This window comes from Lactuca serriola, chromosome 8 (assembly GCF_051521515.1).
Source record: "Lactuca serriola cultivar US96UC23 chromosome 8, Lser_US96UC23_V15, whole genome shotgun sequence".
NCBI classification, from domain to species: domain Eukaryota; kingdom Viridiplantae; phylum Streptophyta; class Magnoliopsida; order Asterales; family Asteraceae; genus Lactuca; species Lactuca serriola.
The window spans coordinates 27,970,561-27,989,554 of NC_136415.1; the positions used below are offsets into that span (position 1 = coordinate 27,970,561).

The 18,994-nt window shown below is 35.2% G+C and overlaps 2 protein-coding genes across 3 annotated transcripts; one reads left to right on the forward strand and one right to left on the reverse strand.

Annotated features, from left to right (window-relative positions):
- Window positions 1-8,681: 8,681 nt before the first annotated feature.
- LOC145068252 (P-loop containing nucleoside triphosphate hydrolases superfamily protein) lies at window positions 8,682-9,889 on the forward strand. The gene has a single exon (XM_079015211.1). The coding sequence runs from the start codon at window positions 8,851-8,853 to the stop codon at window positions 9,718-9,720; it is 870 nt and encodes a 289-aa protein (XP_078871337.1). The 5' UTR covers window positions 8,682-8,850; the 3' UTR covers window positions 9,721-9,889.
- Window positions 9,890-11,115: 1,226 nt separating this feature from the next.
- Window positions 11,116-16,628, reverse strand: LOC145068251 (amino acid transporter AVT1B-like). Of its 2 annotated transcripts, none has more exons than XM_079015209.1 (13): window positions 16,527-16,628; window positions 15,909-16,194; window positions 15,529-15,827; window positions 13,067-13,281; window positions 12,951-12,974; window positions 12,681-12,861; window positions 12,292-12,514; window positions 12,069-12,204; window positions 11,973-11,996; window positions 11,744-11,885; window positions 11,614-11,657; window positions 11,411-11,473; window positions 11,116-11,319 (listed from the first exon to the last, which is right to left on the reverse strand). In XM_079015209.1, exons 2-13 carry the CDS (start codon window positions 16,130-16,132, stop codon window positions 11,224-11,226), a joined length of 1,671 nt encoding a protein of 556 aa, XP_078871335.1. In that variant the 5' UTR covers window positions 16,133-16,194; window positions 16,527-16,628; the 3' UTR covers window positions 11,116-11,223. The 2 variants fall into 2 exon arrangements, with proteins under 2 accessions (XP_078871335.1, XP_078871336.1); XM_079015210.1 differs by lacking the exon at window positions 16,527-16,628 and adding an exon at window positions 16,365-16,520.
- Window positions 16,629-18,994: the final 2,366 nt, after the last annotated feature.

The following is an 18,994-nucleotide window of genomic DNA, read 5'->3' on the forward strand; positions in this document are numbered from 1 at the left end:
TCTTGCTCTCTAGAGCAACCATCCCTGGGAAAAGGATTGCCAAATCACTATACCTATTGGTATAGGTCGTGATGTCCTAGCCTACCATAGTAAGGCCCCAAAGTTCCTGTTCGAGCTTTTGTAATTCGCCCCGTGGACAGTACTCTTGCAGTAATATTTGTTTTAGATTCTCCCAACCCATAAAGTTAGCTACTACTAGTGTTAGTGAATTGACATGGCCATTCCACCATGTCAGAGCTCTCTCAGAGAAAGTACAGGCAGCGAACTTCACTTTGCTCCCTCCTGGACAAGAACAAATCTCGAAAACTGCTTTAGTTTTCTCTATCCACTGTGATAGAGCCATTATCCCTCCAGTCCCATTAAAAGTAATGGGTTTTCTATTCATGAAATCCTTGTATGTACAATCCCCCGAACGACCTTGATGTTGGCCATTCGTAGAACTATTTACTCCCCCACCAGAACCATTGTTACTCATTTGGGCCATTGCCACTGTTACTGCAGCTATCAATGCGGCATTTTCCGTCGTGGGAGGGGGTGGTGGAGGAGGTGGTGCGTTGTTGACACGGCGTGTAGATCTACGGGGCGACATTGTGCTGATAAAGAAATAAAATAAAAGATCATAAGTTTTGGTGGTTGAGAGTTGAATGACAATGAATTAACTATCTTTAGTAGTCCGAGGATTTGTTTTGACCAACGCAGGGCTTTGAGTTTGATTTACCAATCGAGTTTGAAGAATAAATAAACAAACTCATGAACTCGAATGACATGCACAGATTTAACACACGAAAGAAATATGCCCTATATATATATTAAACATATGGTTGCGTTACATCCGAAGTTAGAAAATTTTGACCTTTCTAAAGGTCTCCGATTACAGGAAGTTAAAGAAAGTAAGACTTTTAGCCGATGGTCCTGTTCTATAACAAAATTTTGTGATTCAGCAAGCACAACTTGCGACGTAGGTTGCGCTTGGAGCTTGACTCCGCGTCTGATTGCTTTGCCTCCATAAGACGCCTATCGAAGGCGGCTTGTTGTTCCCTCATCTCAGAGAGGGCTGCAATCACTTGTGCTTGGAACGCGTCGGCGCGGATTTGGGTGTCATCCTGCAACCTATCTGGTCGGCGGATGTCGGAAGTGTGAACCTGTACTTCCACGTTGACTTCCCGAACCCAGCTAGCTTAAACCCCGGATTGATAGGACTTGTTGGCTAGTTTGCCCACCATAACTGGAAGTGCTCGATCGGCCGAACCTCCGCCGCGGATATCGTAGAAATCCCGACACATGCCGTAGGGAGGACGTATCCCTTGTTGCTGGCTCCAATGGTGGAGGTGACTTCCCTAAATGGGAGTCGGTCCCTGAAAGTTTCTCACAAAGACAGGAGGTTGTGCGGGTGGTGGGTTGATTACCTCTGGTTCTGAGTCGGTCCCAGAGTCATCCCCTTCATCTAACTCGATGGGTTCTTCATCCTCTTCGGGATCTTCTTCGACCCATCCCCGTTACCTTGGTTGAGATAGTAGGGGTTTCCGTGTGGAACGAATCCAACCATTTGACTATACGAGAATAGGGTTATAGGAATTGAACAAAACTTGAAGCATGTAAAACTAAGCATGTCGATTAAACTATTGCACATACCAAATACTCCTATAGCATTTAAATTTGTATGCTTGATACTAATGTTTATTTTGGTAAGTTTTGACTTGTTGCTCACTACTACCATCCCTCGACACACGTTAGTCCAATCTCGGATAAATATAGTTGATCAGGCTATATTCGTCCCAAATCCGATTACCTATGTCGAGTCCTAATCGTAGTGTCCAACTTGTCTTAGTACTTCTTGTATAGTTCTAACCATAAAAATATATTGTTGCATGCATGTGTTTGTAGTTTTACGACCCAAAACAATCTAATTTAAATGAAACAAGGTTTTAGGTGTAAAAATGTTTTGTCAGAGACTTTGAGTCCCTTTTCATTTATAGTTTGTATATCTTATGTGGTTCGATATACTTAGTTCACTATAAACAATGCCCTGATACCAATCTGTCACACCCCCAAACCAGAACGGCGGAATCGTTCGAGGGCGGATGACTTCATGTAGTATCGAAACAGTTGAATACATAGTAAAGAAAGCAAACACAACCAACATATATATAATTGAAAAAGTTACATCATTTGTAGGTATTACATGTTCCAAAATATCAATTACAATATGTTGTCAAAATGAAAATAAACTAACGCCGCAGCGTCTCTTCTTCAAAAGCAGTAGTTTACCTATATTACTAAATCCCTGAGAAATACAAGTAGTTTTGAAAGAGTAGGTCAGCATTTAAGCTGGTGAGTTCATAAGTATTTAGTGACAATGTTTGAATAAAATCAAATGAAATTTGTTTGTAGATGTTCGAAAAACTCCTAGAAAATCCAATATTTCCTACTAGTATAAAAGTAGTCTTCCTCAAAGACTCGACTGTTTTGAAGGTTTGCCTTTAGAAATCCAATGTCCATTCATAAGTGTGTGGTAGTTTAAAAGTTCCAAAACTGAAATGCAATCGTGTTTTTCATGCCTAGAGTAGTAGATTTGTGTAAGTATAAAATCACTAAAGCATTTGATAACCCTGTAATCAATAAGTTCTTAATACTCCATGTGAGTTTTATAACCATACTAATGACCCAGACTGCCTGTAACAACGTTCTTCAGGCGTTGAAATGTTATGACGTTTGTCACCTCAGGCATGACGGCCTAACTGTAGCTAACAGATCAGGTGCGGGATTGTCAATCCCGTATAGATCTATACACAAATATCACGCTCACCCTACAAGGGATTATGGTATATAATACATGACTTAATAATGCATACTCGAAAGTACGTGAACCGTCTCACAAAACTTAGTATAAAACAGATTTACGTATAAAAATGTCCATTTGTCCTTGTATGTGAAAGTATCTCTTTGATATAGTGTTTCTAGTATGTTAATGTTCATGGTTTTCTCGTAAACTATACCTATTATAGTTATTCAAAGTGTGTGTTTCGTTCGTATTGTAAATCCTAGTGTAATGCTCACTTGTTATGTAAAGTATAAAATCTAAAGTGACATAAATGATCGCATATACTTGAAGTATAAATAAAGTGTTTGATTCGTGTATACATATATAAACATGTTTTATTTCCAAAAGACAAGATGTTATCGAGAATATATATTGCATACGAAAGCTCTCATGTAGTAGTTATGAATCATATATGATTCATTTGATAAAAAGAGTATATAGTGAAACTTTATGTTACACACGATAATAATCGTGTGTTTACTTGTATTCCCCCCCTTAAAGGTGTATAAAAGCATTCATAAACATTTGAAAGTGTAGTTTATAGGGGTATGAGCTCACTTGATTGATTGGAGAAAGCGAGACGAAAATCGAGCAGAACTTTGGCTTGTGAAAGTCGATTTTCTCGGGAGTCTCGGGAATCTCGGGAGTCTCGGGAGCGTAGAATCCTTCCTTAGGGACTTGAGTGTGAAAACCGGGGCTTCGGGAGCTTAACCGCAGAGTTTCAGCGCGAGAGATGGAAGAATGGAGCACCTAAACCTGGCACCCCAAGAGTTCTATTTATAGGGGGATTTTTGAGTGCCACGTCGTGGAAAAGGGTGTGAAACGTCGTGGGGAGCAATTCTATCCTCTTCCATTGATTGGACGCCCTCAGTCACTTGCCGGGTCGCGGCAAAACTGTGCCACGTTATGGCAAGCCTGACATCCTCGGATTTTGGACCCCGAATTTGTAAAATCCATAACTTTCGCGTACGAGCTCTGTTTTCGACGTTCTTTATATGCACACGTAGCTGAAAATATGATCTACAAATCTTGTTTAGACTTCATTGTCTAATTTTGACTTTATTTTTAATTATTTATTTTTAACGGGCCGGGACACGAAAAATGCGTTAAAAATCCATAAGTTCTTCATCCGATGTCCGTTTTCGTCAGACTTTTCGCCGTTGCGCTACTAATGTTGAGACCTTCGATTCTCATTTAGGTTGTTTTGTTCAAAAGTCTCTCGAGCTCTATTTCGAGTTTTTAGCTGTCTACTGCTATACCCGAATCTTGGAAAAATCATAACTTCCTCATACGAAGTCAGATTTGGACGTTCTTTTTATGTACGCTCATGGTTTAATGTTATCTACAACTTTCATTTAGATACTTAAGGCTAAAAACTATTGTATTTAAACTTCGCGTTTTTCGTTTAATCGGTGTTGCCGGTTTTGTCGGAAATCTTAGAATGGTCATAACTTCTTCGTTATAACTCGGATTTTAGTGTTCTTAGTATTTCTATAAACCTTGACACATTATCTAGCATAATAGACATCCCTATAGAGACTTTTGTACATTTTATTTTCGAAGTTAATTTCATTATTTTAAAAGTAGCTACAATACTTGACTTTTTGGTCATTACATAGAGTCGAAATATCGGGTTGTCACATCGAGTCCCTATCCTTTCTTTTATCCTTCTATCTGACTCTACTCATCGAGTTTAGCAAAGACTCGACGAGTTCCCCTTCTATAATGACATATAGTCAACCTTCATCTGGCTCGTCGAGTTGTATGAACAACTCGTCGAGTCTTCCTTCATCATATGAACACGTCCAGACTATGACTCACCGAGTTGTATGCACAACTCGTCGAGTCTGTTTTTATGGGTACAGAGATTGCCTTGGACTCGCCGAGTGTGTTCTTACACTCGTCGAGTCCCATGGTTTCCAAATTATGGCTAAATCTTAAAATGTCAAAACACTCCTTGGGACCTTTCTAAACCTCTGCTAACACTCAACTGGGCTCCTTTAAACCACAAAAGATTGGGGAATCAAGTCCCGAATTCGCTGAGTGCCAAGAACAACTCGTCGAGCCGCCCATTGTCCAAGTCTATAACTCGATTCCTGATGTACAATCCTTATCCAAAAGATAGATCTGGGCTTCTAAGGTCGATCTAACACGTAAAGTTATGAACTTTACGTGCGTGCATGGAAGTATAAGATTTAAGGACCCAAAAGAGGTCTAAAGACGTGCATGGGCTAATATGGACATAGAGCTTGCATCTTTATGCCATGAACTTGGTTTTAGAGTCTAGATCTGAAGGTGAATCGACTTGGGACGTCCAAGTCTTAAGAATCAAGCTTATTGACCCCAAAACTCCATAAAGGGGCAAAGGTGAAAATCTATAAAACCACAAGTCAAGTTTTAAGCTTGATTACCTGAAAGTGAAAAGAAACTGATGTTGCTCCTGGATCTAGTCCTTCTCCCTTGATCCTTCTTCCTTCTAACTCTTCTACTAGATACACAATGCACCAAAAACCTTCCAAGTCACTAAGAAAGCTCAAGTTTGCCAAAAGGGAATTAGGGTTTCGAAAGTAATGCTCTGGAGGTGATGGAGGTTGGACCTGAAGTTCATAATGTTGTTTAAATAGGGTGCAAACCCTTTAATTAGGGTTTCATCCAGACTAGCCTACTCGTCGAGTCCAAGCGCGGACTCGGTGAGTAGATTACTTAAACCCACGTCCCAACCTCTCATCTACTCGACGAGTTAGGCTGCCACTCGTCGAGTTACTAATGCAATTGATATATATATATATATATATATATATATATATATATATATATATATATATATATATATATATATAATAGATCAAATACATACCAGAAACGGGGCGCTGCACAAAAGATGTTGGAACTAAGAAGCATGTTGTTGCTAAGTTCTTGGAATACAAAATGGTTGTCTCAAAATTTGTTATGAGTCAAGTCCAAGACCTTCAGGTCATCATACATGATAACAATGTAGAAGGGATGGATCTTAATGAGTCATTCCAAGTTGCATCAATGGTTTAAAAGCTTCCCCATGGTTGGATAGACTTCAAAAATTACCTTAAGCATAAGCGAAATGAGATGTTTGTGGAGGAACTGGTGGTGCGTCTTCGCTTTGAAGAAGACAATCGAATGAATTTGAAGAAAGGCAGTGAAGTTGAATCTTCTAAGGTTCATATGGAAGAAGCTGGTCAAAATTCCAAGAGTAAAAGCAAGGGACCTCACAAAGGGAAAGATAAGGGAAAAAACCTAGGCCCCAAGGCAGGAACTTTCAAGAAGAAGTTCAAGTGTTACAATTATGGCCAATCGGGTCACAAGGCTTCAGAGTGCCCACAACCTAAGAGGGAAAACCGTCAAGCAGACATGGTGAATGATAACATGGAGTTGGTGGCCATGATAACTGATCTCACGACTATGGTTTTCTGAAGTAAATCTCATGAATATAAATTCAAAGGAGTGGTGGATTGACACGGGGGCTACTTGTCATGTGTGTCATGACAAGAGTGTTTTCAACACCTACAAAAAAGTTGAAGATGGTGAAAAGCTCTACATGGGAAATGCAGCTACTGCGGGTATCAAAGGTGTTGGTGATGTCATTCTAAAAATGACTTCGGGGAAAGAAGTGAAGCTTAGGGATGTTTTGTATGTTCCTGAACTTCGTAAGAATCTAGTGTCGGGTGGTTTGTTGAACCAATTTGGTTTTAAGCTAGTGTTTGAGTCGGACAAGTTTGTTTTGTCCAAAAATGGTATGTTTGTGGGAAAAGGATATGCCTTGAAGGACATGTTCAAATTGAATGTAATGGTGACAAACAAAATGCATAATACAAGTTCTAGTTATGCTTATTTGCTTGAGTGTTCAAATGTTTTGCATGGTCGCTTAGGACATGTAAATTACAGTTATATGAAGCGATTAATTAAACTAAAATACATACCAAAACTTAATATTGACTCAAATCACAAATGCCCTACATGTGTTGAAGCCAAACAAACTAGATTATCTTTCCAAACAATTAAAAGAAACACTGAACCTCTTGATTTAATTCACACTGATGTGTGTGATTTAAAGTCAATTCCTACTCAAGGTGGGAACAAATACTTCATTACATTTATCGATGATAACACAAATATTGCTACATATATTTACTTAAGAGTAAAGATGAAGCAATAGACAAGTTTGTCTTGTATAAAAATGAAGTTGAGAATCAACTTAACAAGAGAATTAAAGTGGTTAGAAGTGATAAGGGTGGAGAATATGTTTCTCCTTATGCTGAATTTTGTGTGAAAAATGGAATTCTTCATGAATTCACATCACCCTATTCACCTCAATCCAATGGAATTGCTGAAAGAAAGAACCGTACCTTGAAAGAAATGTGGGGGAAAGCTATTTTGCCGGCTAACTATCTTCTAAATAAGATACCTCGCAAAGAAAGGAATGAAACACCGTATGAACTTTGGATGGGAAGAAAGCCATCATATAAGTACTTACGAGTGTGGGGGTGCCTAGCTAAAGTTGTTGTACCACCGCCTAAGGTACAAAATTTAGGTCCTAAAATAGTGGATTGTGTATTCATTGGGTATGCACAAAGTAGTAGTGCTTATCGGTTCCTTGTGCATGATTCTAAGAATCCTAAAATACACAAGAATACCATAATGGAATCAAGGATTGCTTCATTCTTTGAAGATGTATTTCCTTGTTTGAACAAGGAAGTTGAAAGTCTATCTTTACCAAACAACGAAGCTATTCGAGAGGAAGAACAAGCTCAATCCGAGGAAGAAGAGATATAACTCAGAAGAAGTAAGAGGGCTAGAGTTGAAAAATCATTTGGTGATGATTTGTACACCTATGTGGAGGAAAGTGAACCTAAAAATTTCAAGAGATAGAACTCAACCACCACGTTTTGCTACTAACCTTTCTTTCCAGAAAACTTTCAAGAGGAAAACGAACTCCTTACACTAACATTTGTAAAGGATCTTATTTTTCAGTTAAAAAAAAGTGTTACTAAAACGGGTTTTTTGGGTGTCAAGGAGATTATACATTGCTTGTTTGCAAAATAAGTGATATGCTTAGTTTCTCAAAGGAAAGTGTCTAAATTTTGGGTTCCATCTAATGACATGCTCTTTATTGAGCAATTTGATGACAATGTTGGGCCTAGATTACATCCTCAATTTGATGACATGCTCTTTATTGACAATCGTGGGAATGTGCATCAATGGTGGTGAGAAGCAAAGATCGAAAATCGAAATTGATTTTTCTCTTGGATTTGTTTAAGGATGGGAAGCAAAAATTGAGAACTAATTGTAGTTGTCAGCGGAAATCTATAATAGATTGAGTGTTCTATTTGGGACAAAGGGAAAAACTTGGTAATAGTTAAAAAAACATATTGACCATGAGGTTTTCTTGAAAAAACCTCGATGTATGAGAAAGAAATAAAAGGATGAGTGGGACCCATATTTTGGTTAGGGACCAAAATTGAAACAAACACAAACATTAAGGACAATCCAAGTTAAAAATTCTTTATAGAGACCAACCACACAAACTATCCAAACCATATGGACCATTTGTGTAGTTTACCCTTTTCATTTTGTATTTTATTTTAATTATTGAAACATAATAAATAAAATAATAAACGTAAAATAATCATTTTAAATACATTAAAAAATTTGAATATCAAACCCACAAAAAGAAAATTACATTTGGAAGGGTGGACGCTCAGCATAGAAAATAAAAGGTGAAAAAAGTAGACAAAACTGTAAGTTTTTGTAAACCGTAGGGTTTATTGTATAATAAATGATTTTGATGAAGTAAAATAAAATTCGTTTACCCCTCGACCCCTGTTATTATACAGTTTCTTGGCAGCTCACGTCGGGCTTTGGCTCTTTCTGGCTCCGCTCGCAGTTTCAGAGAAAACAATCCATCATCTTATTACAAGATTCAATAAACCCTTTTTCAGAACCCTAAATTCAAAACCCAACTTACATATAACAGTATCGAACCTCTCTCCAATTCGATGCTAATCCGAAGGTTTTGTGCCTCTATCCCCCATTTAAATCTCAGCCCAGTTTCTCTTACCAAAAAACCCGCCAACCATCTCGTCGTCTTCAACAATTTCACTCCACGAACACCAAATTCTCAAACCCCCAAGTCAATTTCTAGTATGGGCGAATCCCGGAGACCTGCAGCCGTCCCAATTCCGGCAGTGGAAACCGCCGACCGAATGGAGTTGTACCGCGCTCTGGAAACATCGGTGGGTTCATCGTTCAGTTTAGAGCCATTAGCTCCTAAGCCAAGACCTTTGATCGTAGTAATCAGTGGGCCTAGTGGTGTGGGGAAAGACTGTTTGATCAAAAGACTGAGAGAAGTTCGAGAAAACATCCACTTTGTTGTCACAGCAACAAGTAGGTCAATGAGAGCAGGTGAAGTTAATGGAAAAGATTACTTTTTTGTAAGTAAAGAAGAGTTCTTAACAATGGTAGAAAACGATGAGCTTTTAGAGTATGCATTAGTGTATGGGGATTACAAAGGTATACCAAAACAGCAGATTAGGGATTACATGGCAAAAGGGCATGACATTATATTGAGAGTAGACATACAGGGAGCTGCTACTTTAAGAAAGATTCTTGGAGATTCTGCTGTGTTCTTGTTTCTTGTGGCTGAAAGCGAGAGTGAGTTGGTGATGAGGTTGATTGACAGGAAGACAGAGAGTAAGGAAGCATTGCTGGTGAGGGTTGCTACAGCTAAAGAAGAGTTGAAGCAGATGAAGAATTTTGATTATGTGGTTGTGAATGCTGAAGGGAAGTTAGAGAATTGTGTTAAAATGGTGGAATCCATCATGGATGCAGAGAAAGCTAAAGTGTGGCAAAAGAGAGCAATGATTTAGGCACAAATACAATGGCAATGTATGTTTTTTACTTCTTTTATTCTCTAAAATGGTTTCTGGTTGAATAGTGAAGTGGATGCTTGTTTTAAGAGCCATTGTTATTGGTCATTTTAGTTTTGATCCATATTCTACCCATAAAAACATATAATCCAAAAGCTTGTTTTAGTGAGTTTTTGATTGGATTTTATGCATTATACACTCAAATTAGTAAAGGAGCTTCTAAGGGAAGGAAATGACCTATTTTTAGTGATTTGTGATTAAACCTAACGTTTTCTTGGTGGATTTGCACTTCAAATCAAATGTTTTATCCTCAAAGTTACTCTCTTTGATAATGAATTGAAGTTAGGATTTGTGGTGATTACTGATTAGGGGGTGATGAATAATTCATGATTCATGTTGGAACTGTTAATGGGAAATGAATAAGTGGTTCATAGTGTGATTGTGAACAAGAACAATTTCTATTTCAAGTAGTTAAAAAGTGTTGACTTCGTGATGTTTTAGTCAAACTTTTGGTTACGTGATTTGTTGATGATATTTTTCAAATATGATGATGGAATTGTGTCAAATGACACTTAATTGTAAATGAATGGAAGAATGTTTGTGCAGTTTCATCAACTTTTAAAAAGTAGGTTGCCTGAATTTAAACTAAGTTGTCTAATTTGGTAACTGACAAGAAATCATTCTTGTTGGAAATGAAAAGGGATGAAAAGATTGATGATGTAGTTAATACCTATCATTATTCTGATGGATTTGGGTTGCTTGGAATTCAAAATGGAAAGTATGTGATAAATGTCACTTTTTATGTATATGATATAACTTGTATGTCCCCAAACTCATTATCACCAATGTTCATTCTAGTAGTGAAACATAGAATAATATTAAATAGTGTTCCTTTGTTTTGGGATATACAATCATTAAAAACAAAAAGATGTTACAAAAGTGTTTCTTTGTGTGTTCTCAATTACAAACAAACATAGAAAAATAATGAGGATTGTTTCTTTGTTTGTTCTCCATTCAAAACATACAAACCTAGAAAAATGTTAAAAGGGTTTTTAAGTTTGTTATCAATTGGAAGATACAAACAAAGAATAATATTTGTTTGTTTGTTCTCAATTAGAAACATAAAAACATAGAAAAATGTTTGTTTTTTCTCAATTAGCAAACATACAACATATGATGCTGTACATCTCTGTTTCTATGTGTTTTGCGACAACACAGTCGTTTGTTATTCAACATCACTTCTAGACATAAGGGTAAAATAGTCATTTTCTTATATCAAGATTCAAGATCGTTCATATAATCAAAGAAAGACACAATCTTTGTTTATACAACACTTATCATATTTGGAAGAATCAGCAACGTAATTAACACCTACCGACTTCATAATTCAGTCAATTTGCAAAGTAAAAAGAAAATCTTGCGCATTGATTAATAATTCGTTAAAAATTGGCTTCTCAAAGAACATCAATAAGACTGACAAAATAAAGTTTACAGTACTAAAAACTACAAATATTGTTGAATGATTTCAGATATGGATGTGTAGGTTCCAAACGATAATGAGATCACACCAATTGCAATGATTAATACGCACATTGATACCTAACAATACAAACAAACAAAAAAAATTCAATATTTGAATTCATTTTTTTCTAAGATATGTTCAAAGTTTATAAAAAGCCACGAGTGATACCTGGAAATGTGTCACATTACCCCTTAAGATGCGCAAAAAGCAAGCACAAGGAAATATCAATGACTGGAATTACAAAAAAAAAAAAAGAAGCATTAATTAGTTTTTGTAATTTGCTCTTTTTACAAATATAGGCAATGTATTTTATTTTTTTTACCCCATTATATAAAGTACATTGCTATTAAAAACATAGAAAGAGAACTTACCACCAGCATTGAGAGTAAAGATCCGATCAATGACATCACCAGACCTGTGATAAGAAGAGTGTATATGATAATAGTTTATCCAAAATCACTAATTTGTAAAAAATATAGTAATATTTGAAAAAAAGCTTACCAAAAAAGGGAACAGAAAGGGCCACGATTAAAGTAGAGATCACCAATGCTGTTCTTATGAGGATTGAGTACACGTGTGACTTTGAATGCTTTGATGGTATTAATTCCTCCAAACTTTTAGCCACTGGGGATATTACTAACGCATATGTGATTCTTTCTTGTTAAGATAAAATACAAAATAACATTCACACAAAACACAAAGGAAGAATTGAAGGGTTTTAAGCAAAAGGATATTTGGTTACTGGAGTGATCACCTAAAAGAGAAGAAAAAATTGATGAGTAAAAAAATAAATAAAAAGAAATCATACAACTAACAATTTATATACCGTAGCCCAAATAGCAATCTTGGAAGCAAGTAAATTTGGAGGGAGGTTGAGAGTGAATTGTGATTCTGTTGATTCTCCAAACATCATGTATCCCATTATGGCAACTCCAGCATAAATTAAAGTACATATCCCAAAGCTTCAATAAAAAAATAAAAAAAACACAATTACCATTTTACGGTTTTACCCTTTTGGGTAATTAAGTGTTGTGTTATTTTTGAATTACCTGGCTAGAATGACTAGAGGATATTGACTTTTCTTTTCCATGGACATATAAATATTAGGAAGAACAGCATGTCCTGCATAACAGTAACCATACATCCCAATAGACACAGGCAAAGTCGATAGATTTAACATTTTTGTAGTTTCCATTTGAAACCCAATCTTATCCACCAAACCGATCCAAAACAAGGAACACACCAAAATAATTATTACAAAAACTCCTCCAGCTGCAACAACAAAACAAGAAAAAGAAAAAAAGAGATAAAGGGTAATATAGTCATTATTATTCTACTTGCACTTACTTAGATATATATATATATATATATATATATATATATATATATATATATATATATATATATATATATATATATATATATATTGTGAACTAACCGGAGATGTAACTGAGAACACTCAAGTCGCGAAGCCAAACCGTAGGAAGCACAACAAGAGTGATCATAATTGCAAAGAAAGAATGTGAATTTATTTGGTGTCCTCCAATGATTACATTTGTATTTGGGAATAAAGAAGATATGTTATCACTCTCCAAGATTATGAATTCAACACATGATGCCTGTTGAAACCAAATTGAAATTAACCAAGTGATCATGAGATTATACTTATAGAATAAACAATGCATAGGATTATGTTAGAGATACTTACATACAACTCCACATACAAAACTATCTGCAACAAAAGAATTACACAAGGTTAAGTAGTAATCATTCAAGGGGTGTATTTTTTTTTTCAACAAAAAAAATAAAAATAAATAAACTTACGGAGACAAGTAGGCGTCCGGGTATGCCGAAGGCGGCTTCACCAATATCTGGATAAGTCTGAAGTCTGGGGTGAGTATCTAAGCAGTCACGGAGGAGGAGACCCGTGTAGAAACAAAGAACACAAAAGATAAACATTATAGATAAACCAAGCCATCCACCTTCTTTCACTGCATATGGGGTAGAAAGAAGTGCTACTCCACAAAGTAGATTTACACCTACAACATTACAAATCAACATATTTTCAGACTACTTTCATATGGAGACTATTTTATATGATACATGACTAAGTATGTGAAAAATAGACTAGTATGCAACAACAAAGAAAATAAAGTTAGAACATAGACTATACCATTACTACTTAGGCACCTTAATTCTAAGTTTCTATTCTCTCCTATCATAGGTCATGTCCTAACTCCTTCAAGTCTAACCTCACACTATCTTCCTTAATTCTAAGCCTCCACTCTCTCCTATCAAAGTTGGAGGAAATGCTACCATTGAATACACTTCTTATATGTTGTGATTATGATATTGTGTTGATATCAGTGCTTCGTGTCATGTAACATTATGAAGTGATCTATATTTATCTTGCACTATAGTAACTTTGGGATGTTAAGATGGTTAATAATAAGTTATTATTAAAGGTTATTGTCATTTTGGATGTATGTTTGAAGTTGATTTTACATGATGACATTCACGTTGGGTATATGAGACTAAATTTGGCTTCCATAGGCTTGCTCGACAGCGATGGTTACTACAACAATTTTGGTAATGGATTCTAGAAAATCACTCATGGTTCCTTGATCATGGAAAGAGGCAAGAGATACTAAAAATTGTATATGTCACATTTAAAGATCTCTAAGGTAGCGTTTGGTGGTGGGACTAGGTGGGATAGAACTAGATTAGACAGAACTGGACTGGACAGAACTAGACTGAACTCGTTATATAGTAATTGGCAACACCAGAACAAAAAGAAACACACTAGAAATGGTTTTTTTTTTTTTTTTTTTTTTTTTGTCATTTTGGCTTTTGTCCCATTGTGTTCTATGGTTTTGGATGGGACTAAATTTTAGAGAAATAGTCCCATTGGACTTGGTCAACAACTAACTTTGTCCCAGTCCCGTCCGTGCCAAACGCTCAGTGATAGGACCTTGTTCTGTTCTGTCCCGTCCTGCTCCGCGTACCAAACGGGGCCTAAGGGCATGGAAAATGTAGTGAAGAATGTTAATATGGTTGATCTATATTGCATAAGAGACTTGGTTAAATTTTTTATTTTTATTTCTCCAAACCACACCTTTTTCTTAAACAAAACTTGCACCCTTAACCTTTTGGTTGAGGGACACCTGTCCAACTCTTGATACCCCTTGGCTATACATGGCCAAGTTGTCATAGAAAAAGGTATTATCTCGTGTGTATGATGTCCGGTGTGTGTTTTCACACTTTGGCATGTAGTCATAACAAATTTTTCCCTTAAGAGTTATCCTCCTTCCAAGAAACAACATATACTTGGACTTTCCATGTAGGCGTAACAAATACTGCGGTTTTTGCTATTAATATAACCCTAAGTGTTCCTTTATATTTTGATGTTCTAGGAGGGTTTGTAGCGACAAAGATCTTTCTTATGATTACTTATGAGTCTTTGAAGCAACTTTTTTGTGGATATTCCCAAAGATGAGAAATCAAAGCTTGATGTAAAGACTAAGTCATGTGTAGACATGATTCGGTTTCTATATCACTTATAATGAGTCATGATGTTGTTTTAGTGGAATACCATACTTTAGAAGATATCGAGAGGAGAAGGTGGAGATGATTCCTCAACATAATGATCTTACTTATTTAGACTCGGTTCCTCTTAGCATGTTGCGTCATATGAGATATATAAAGATGTTCGCAATCATTAATGGGTGATATATGAGAGATTGTAATCCATCAACATAATATCTTGGTGATGGGTATGTCACACTTCAAGACCTATGTGGAAGGCTAAATTAATTGTGCATTTAGTCAAAGAAAAGGAATCAACTTCGATGGGATTTTCTCTTCGGTTGTATCAATGTGGTTCTTGGTTTAGCTGCTAACCTTGATCTTGAGGTTGAGAAGATGGATGTCAACACAACTTTCCTTCTAGGTGACTTGGACAAAAAAATCTACATCGAGCAACCTAAAGGTTTTTAGGTTAAGGGAAATGAGGATTATGAATGTAAACAACTGTTTATTCTTTCATAGAGGTTTGGTGATGATAATTTGATAACTTAATTATTTTATTGCTTATGTGATGACATATTGTGGAGTTTTTATTTTAGGGTAAGGAGCACTCAAGAGAAATATCGAGAAAGTAGAGAAAAAAACGACTTCTCATTTTTTGTTTTGAAAATCCTGCATTAGAGATCGATTATATGGTTCGAACGTCTTGGTTTATAGCCTTTAGTATTAATTAATTTGAAAGAAGAAACATATATACATACCATTAACCACAGCTTGGGCGAATGAACTCTGTTTAATCTGAGATTTCTGAAGTTGTGACGACTTTCTAGCAGAAGATGTCCATTGAGAATGAAGTGAATGATCAGAAGGATGACGTGGTGGATGATGGTTGTCTGCCAAAGGTGGCAACAGAGGGTTGCCTAAACTGGTGGTTATTTTGGGATTTTGTCTTCTTTTAGGTGACGATGAAAGGAATGAACCACCTAATGATGATAATGGAGGAGACCCCAGAAAGCTCAGACTCGGAGATGCTACAGTACCTAACAGATCCATCGACTTCCTGAAAAAATATTACAAATATTGATCATACTGATGAAATTATGCCTTTCAATGACGAAAGCGGAAGGGTTGTTGCTTATACCTGTAACTTCGAGGCCATGATGGATCCGAAGATTGAGGTTCATCCCCGACATTATTAGAGGAATCACAATCCTGCTCATCATCATTGGCTTTATTCCAGGAATCATCGTCATCACCTCCATCAAAATCCTTATCTCCATCTCTGTCTAAATCCTTGTCTTCATCGATCTCCTTGTTTTCGCTATCGACTAAAAGGATGCAGTCGGATTCCCCCGTAGTCTTCATTACCCTTCAACCTTCGATCCTTACAAAATCGCGTCTCTTGAGATAAGCTTCAAAACAGTATCCTGAAAATACGATCGAATTAATCGACGAGGGTTTTTTTGGCACGAAGTTTTTAAATCAAATCGTAAATAAACATCAACGCGTCGATACAGCATGGAGTTCTAGAGACACAATTGAAAGCTATAAAATCGTACAATGAACCACGAAATAACGTGAAACGATATTCGATTACCAGAACAGCGATCACTAGGGTTTTAATATGAATTTCGAATTCATTAGGGAAACGCAACTCTATTTGATTGTGATTCTCTACAACATGGACGCATGAAGAGATACGTACGCAGTATTGAAAGGGTTGAAAGTGAGGCAAAAGTATTGCTGTTAATGTTCTTACATGCAACAAAACTCCAACAGTTTCACGGATTTATAGAGCGAGAATCTTCTATTGATGCGAAAATCTGGGAAACAGAGGAGAGATAAGAAGAACAGATGGAGAGTGCTCTGTTTCGGAATTCTGCTAGCAACTCTTATGTATATATAGTGTAGATGATTGGATAGCAAGGCAGCCTAATGAAATAAAAATAAAAAATAGAATAAAAATTATAAAATCATCAAGAAAAATTCGATCATAAATAGACATAGAACTTTGTAATTTTTGCAATTTTTTTGGCCCTTGGTTACGGTATGTTACCATTTGTTGCCTCCATTTAAAAAAAAATAATTAAAAAAGTGTAATATTTAGTAATTAAAATAAAAACATAATTACATAAACATTAATTAATATAATATAATATTTCATTAAAATTAAAAAATATAACAATACATTGATTTAGTATCATATTGAAATTCAATTAAAAACAATACATTTAATTTAAAAAACATAACATGACATTAAAATAATTAAAATAATGAAATAGAAATGATAATTCATATAACATAAAAGCTTTCAATAACATAATCTTTAATATCATTGTTTAAGGCTCATTCAAATCAATTCGATTAACTCTAAAGCCACTACTTCTATTCATTTTGTTAAAAAAAAAAGAGAGAAAACTTAGTTCTAAATGTTTTGAGAGAGCTTATTTATGATTTAGTGCTTAACCCGGTAAACAAACAAATAGGGGTTCTTTTTGAAAATATTAAACAAAAGTTTTTCGCTTTCATTTTATTATCTGTTTAATGGTGTTGTCGTTATTTTAGTGTGGATGGTAAAAGGCATAGAAAAATCGAGTATACAATGAATTGTATATTAGTATATAGTATGTGTTTATAGGATTTATAGGCAATAAGGTATATGGTTTATATGTAAATAAGATAGGTATATATTTATTAAAAGTGGATGAATATTTAGAAAGGGGAGATTTTCTTTTTATCCTTTGGAACTCGACGGAGACTTCTCGCCGACGGAGGATTGCTGATGATCAGGGGCGGTGTTTGCCGCTGACATTAAGTGCCACATTGGATGCCGACGACAACATATCCTCCCCACTGTATAACTTTATAATTAGAACCTATCAATCTGATACACAATACCACTAAAACGCCACGAGTTTTTCGTGTACTGCTTTTAGAAATTCGTGTTTCATGTATGTTCGTGTCGACACGAGTTTTAAATTCATGTTTCGTGTGTTATACATGTTAAACACATTTACATATTTGAACATGTGTAAGCCACAAATTAAATTCGTATAATACACGACATGTATAAACGCGGTTATACACCTAGAGACATAGGACATGCGACACGTACATACACATATATACACAGATTAAATGCATGTTTTTTCTAGCTTAAATAAATGGTATTGGATAATGCATGTATATTCATATTATGTCACGTATCATACTGATTAATTATGTGTCATGCTTGTGTTTGATACTCAAACACGTTTTGCAATTAGTGTATGTTGTGTTTGTATTTCATAAATTCATATCTTGGAAATTCATGTATGACATGTATAAATGCACAAAAACTTATATTGAAACTAAAACAGAAAACAATAAAATAACACAGTATATATATAAAAACTTAATGGCGATAATAATTAATTAAAATAAAAATATTCTACAAAAATAATAGTTATAATTTTCAAACATGTATAATATATCATATAGAGACAAAAACATATGACAAAACGTGTTCATAATGAATTATCCAAGTTTCTTCTTTAAACTAATTCTTACTCTAAATGTCAATATTTTAACTACTTTTATGCAGCGCATATAATCTTAACTACCATGATTTTATATGGTGACCTTGATGGTGACAAAAATATAAATGAGAAAATTGCAAAACTAATTATTCTTTTTAACTATTTTTCAGTATTTATCTAAAAATTAAAATTTATTTCAAATTAGCCATTGAAACCGTATGTGATTAAAAAACCTACGGTCAATGTTGTGTTGATTACTATTTTGAGTAATGAGTTACTATTTTGTGGGTCGTGTATTGTTTCAGGACCTGTTATTTTTGTTCATTTTTTGTGTTTTTTGTACTTAAGAAAAAATATCTCAATAGAGCCTTCAAAGAATGACAAAGTATATATATATATATATATATATATATATATATATATATATATATATATATATATATATATGGCTAGATTATAATGTGGATGAACAATTATTGTGCAAACGTATGTACATTGTTATTTTATTAGAATTACTAAGAGAATAAATTGTTTAGTAATGCGAATACGTTCAACCTTACATAAATATTATCATTTTCATGCATTCTCACTAATTCTTATTTATTTTTGTTCTCACACATCGTTTTTCACCCACTTTCATTCTGAATACGACTCAATAAATATTCTGACAGAATTAAAATAATAATAAAAAGTTTATAATAACTTTATA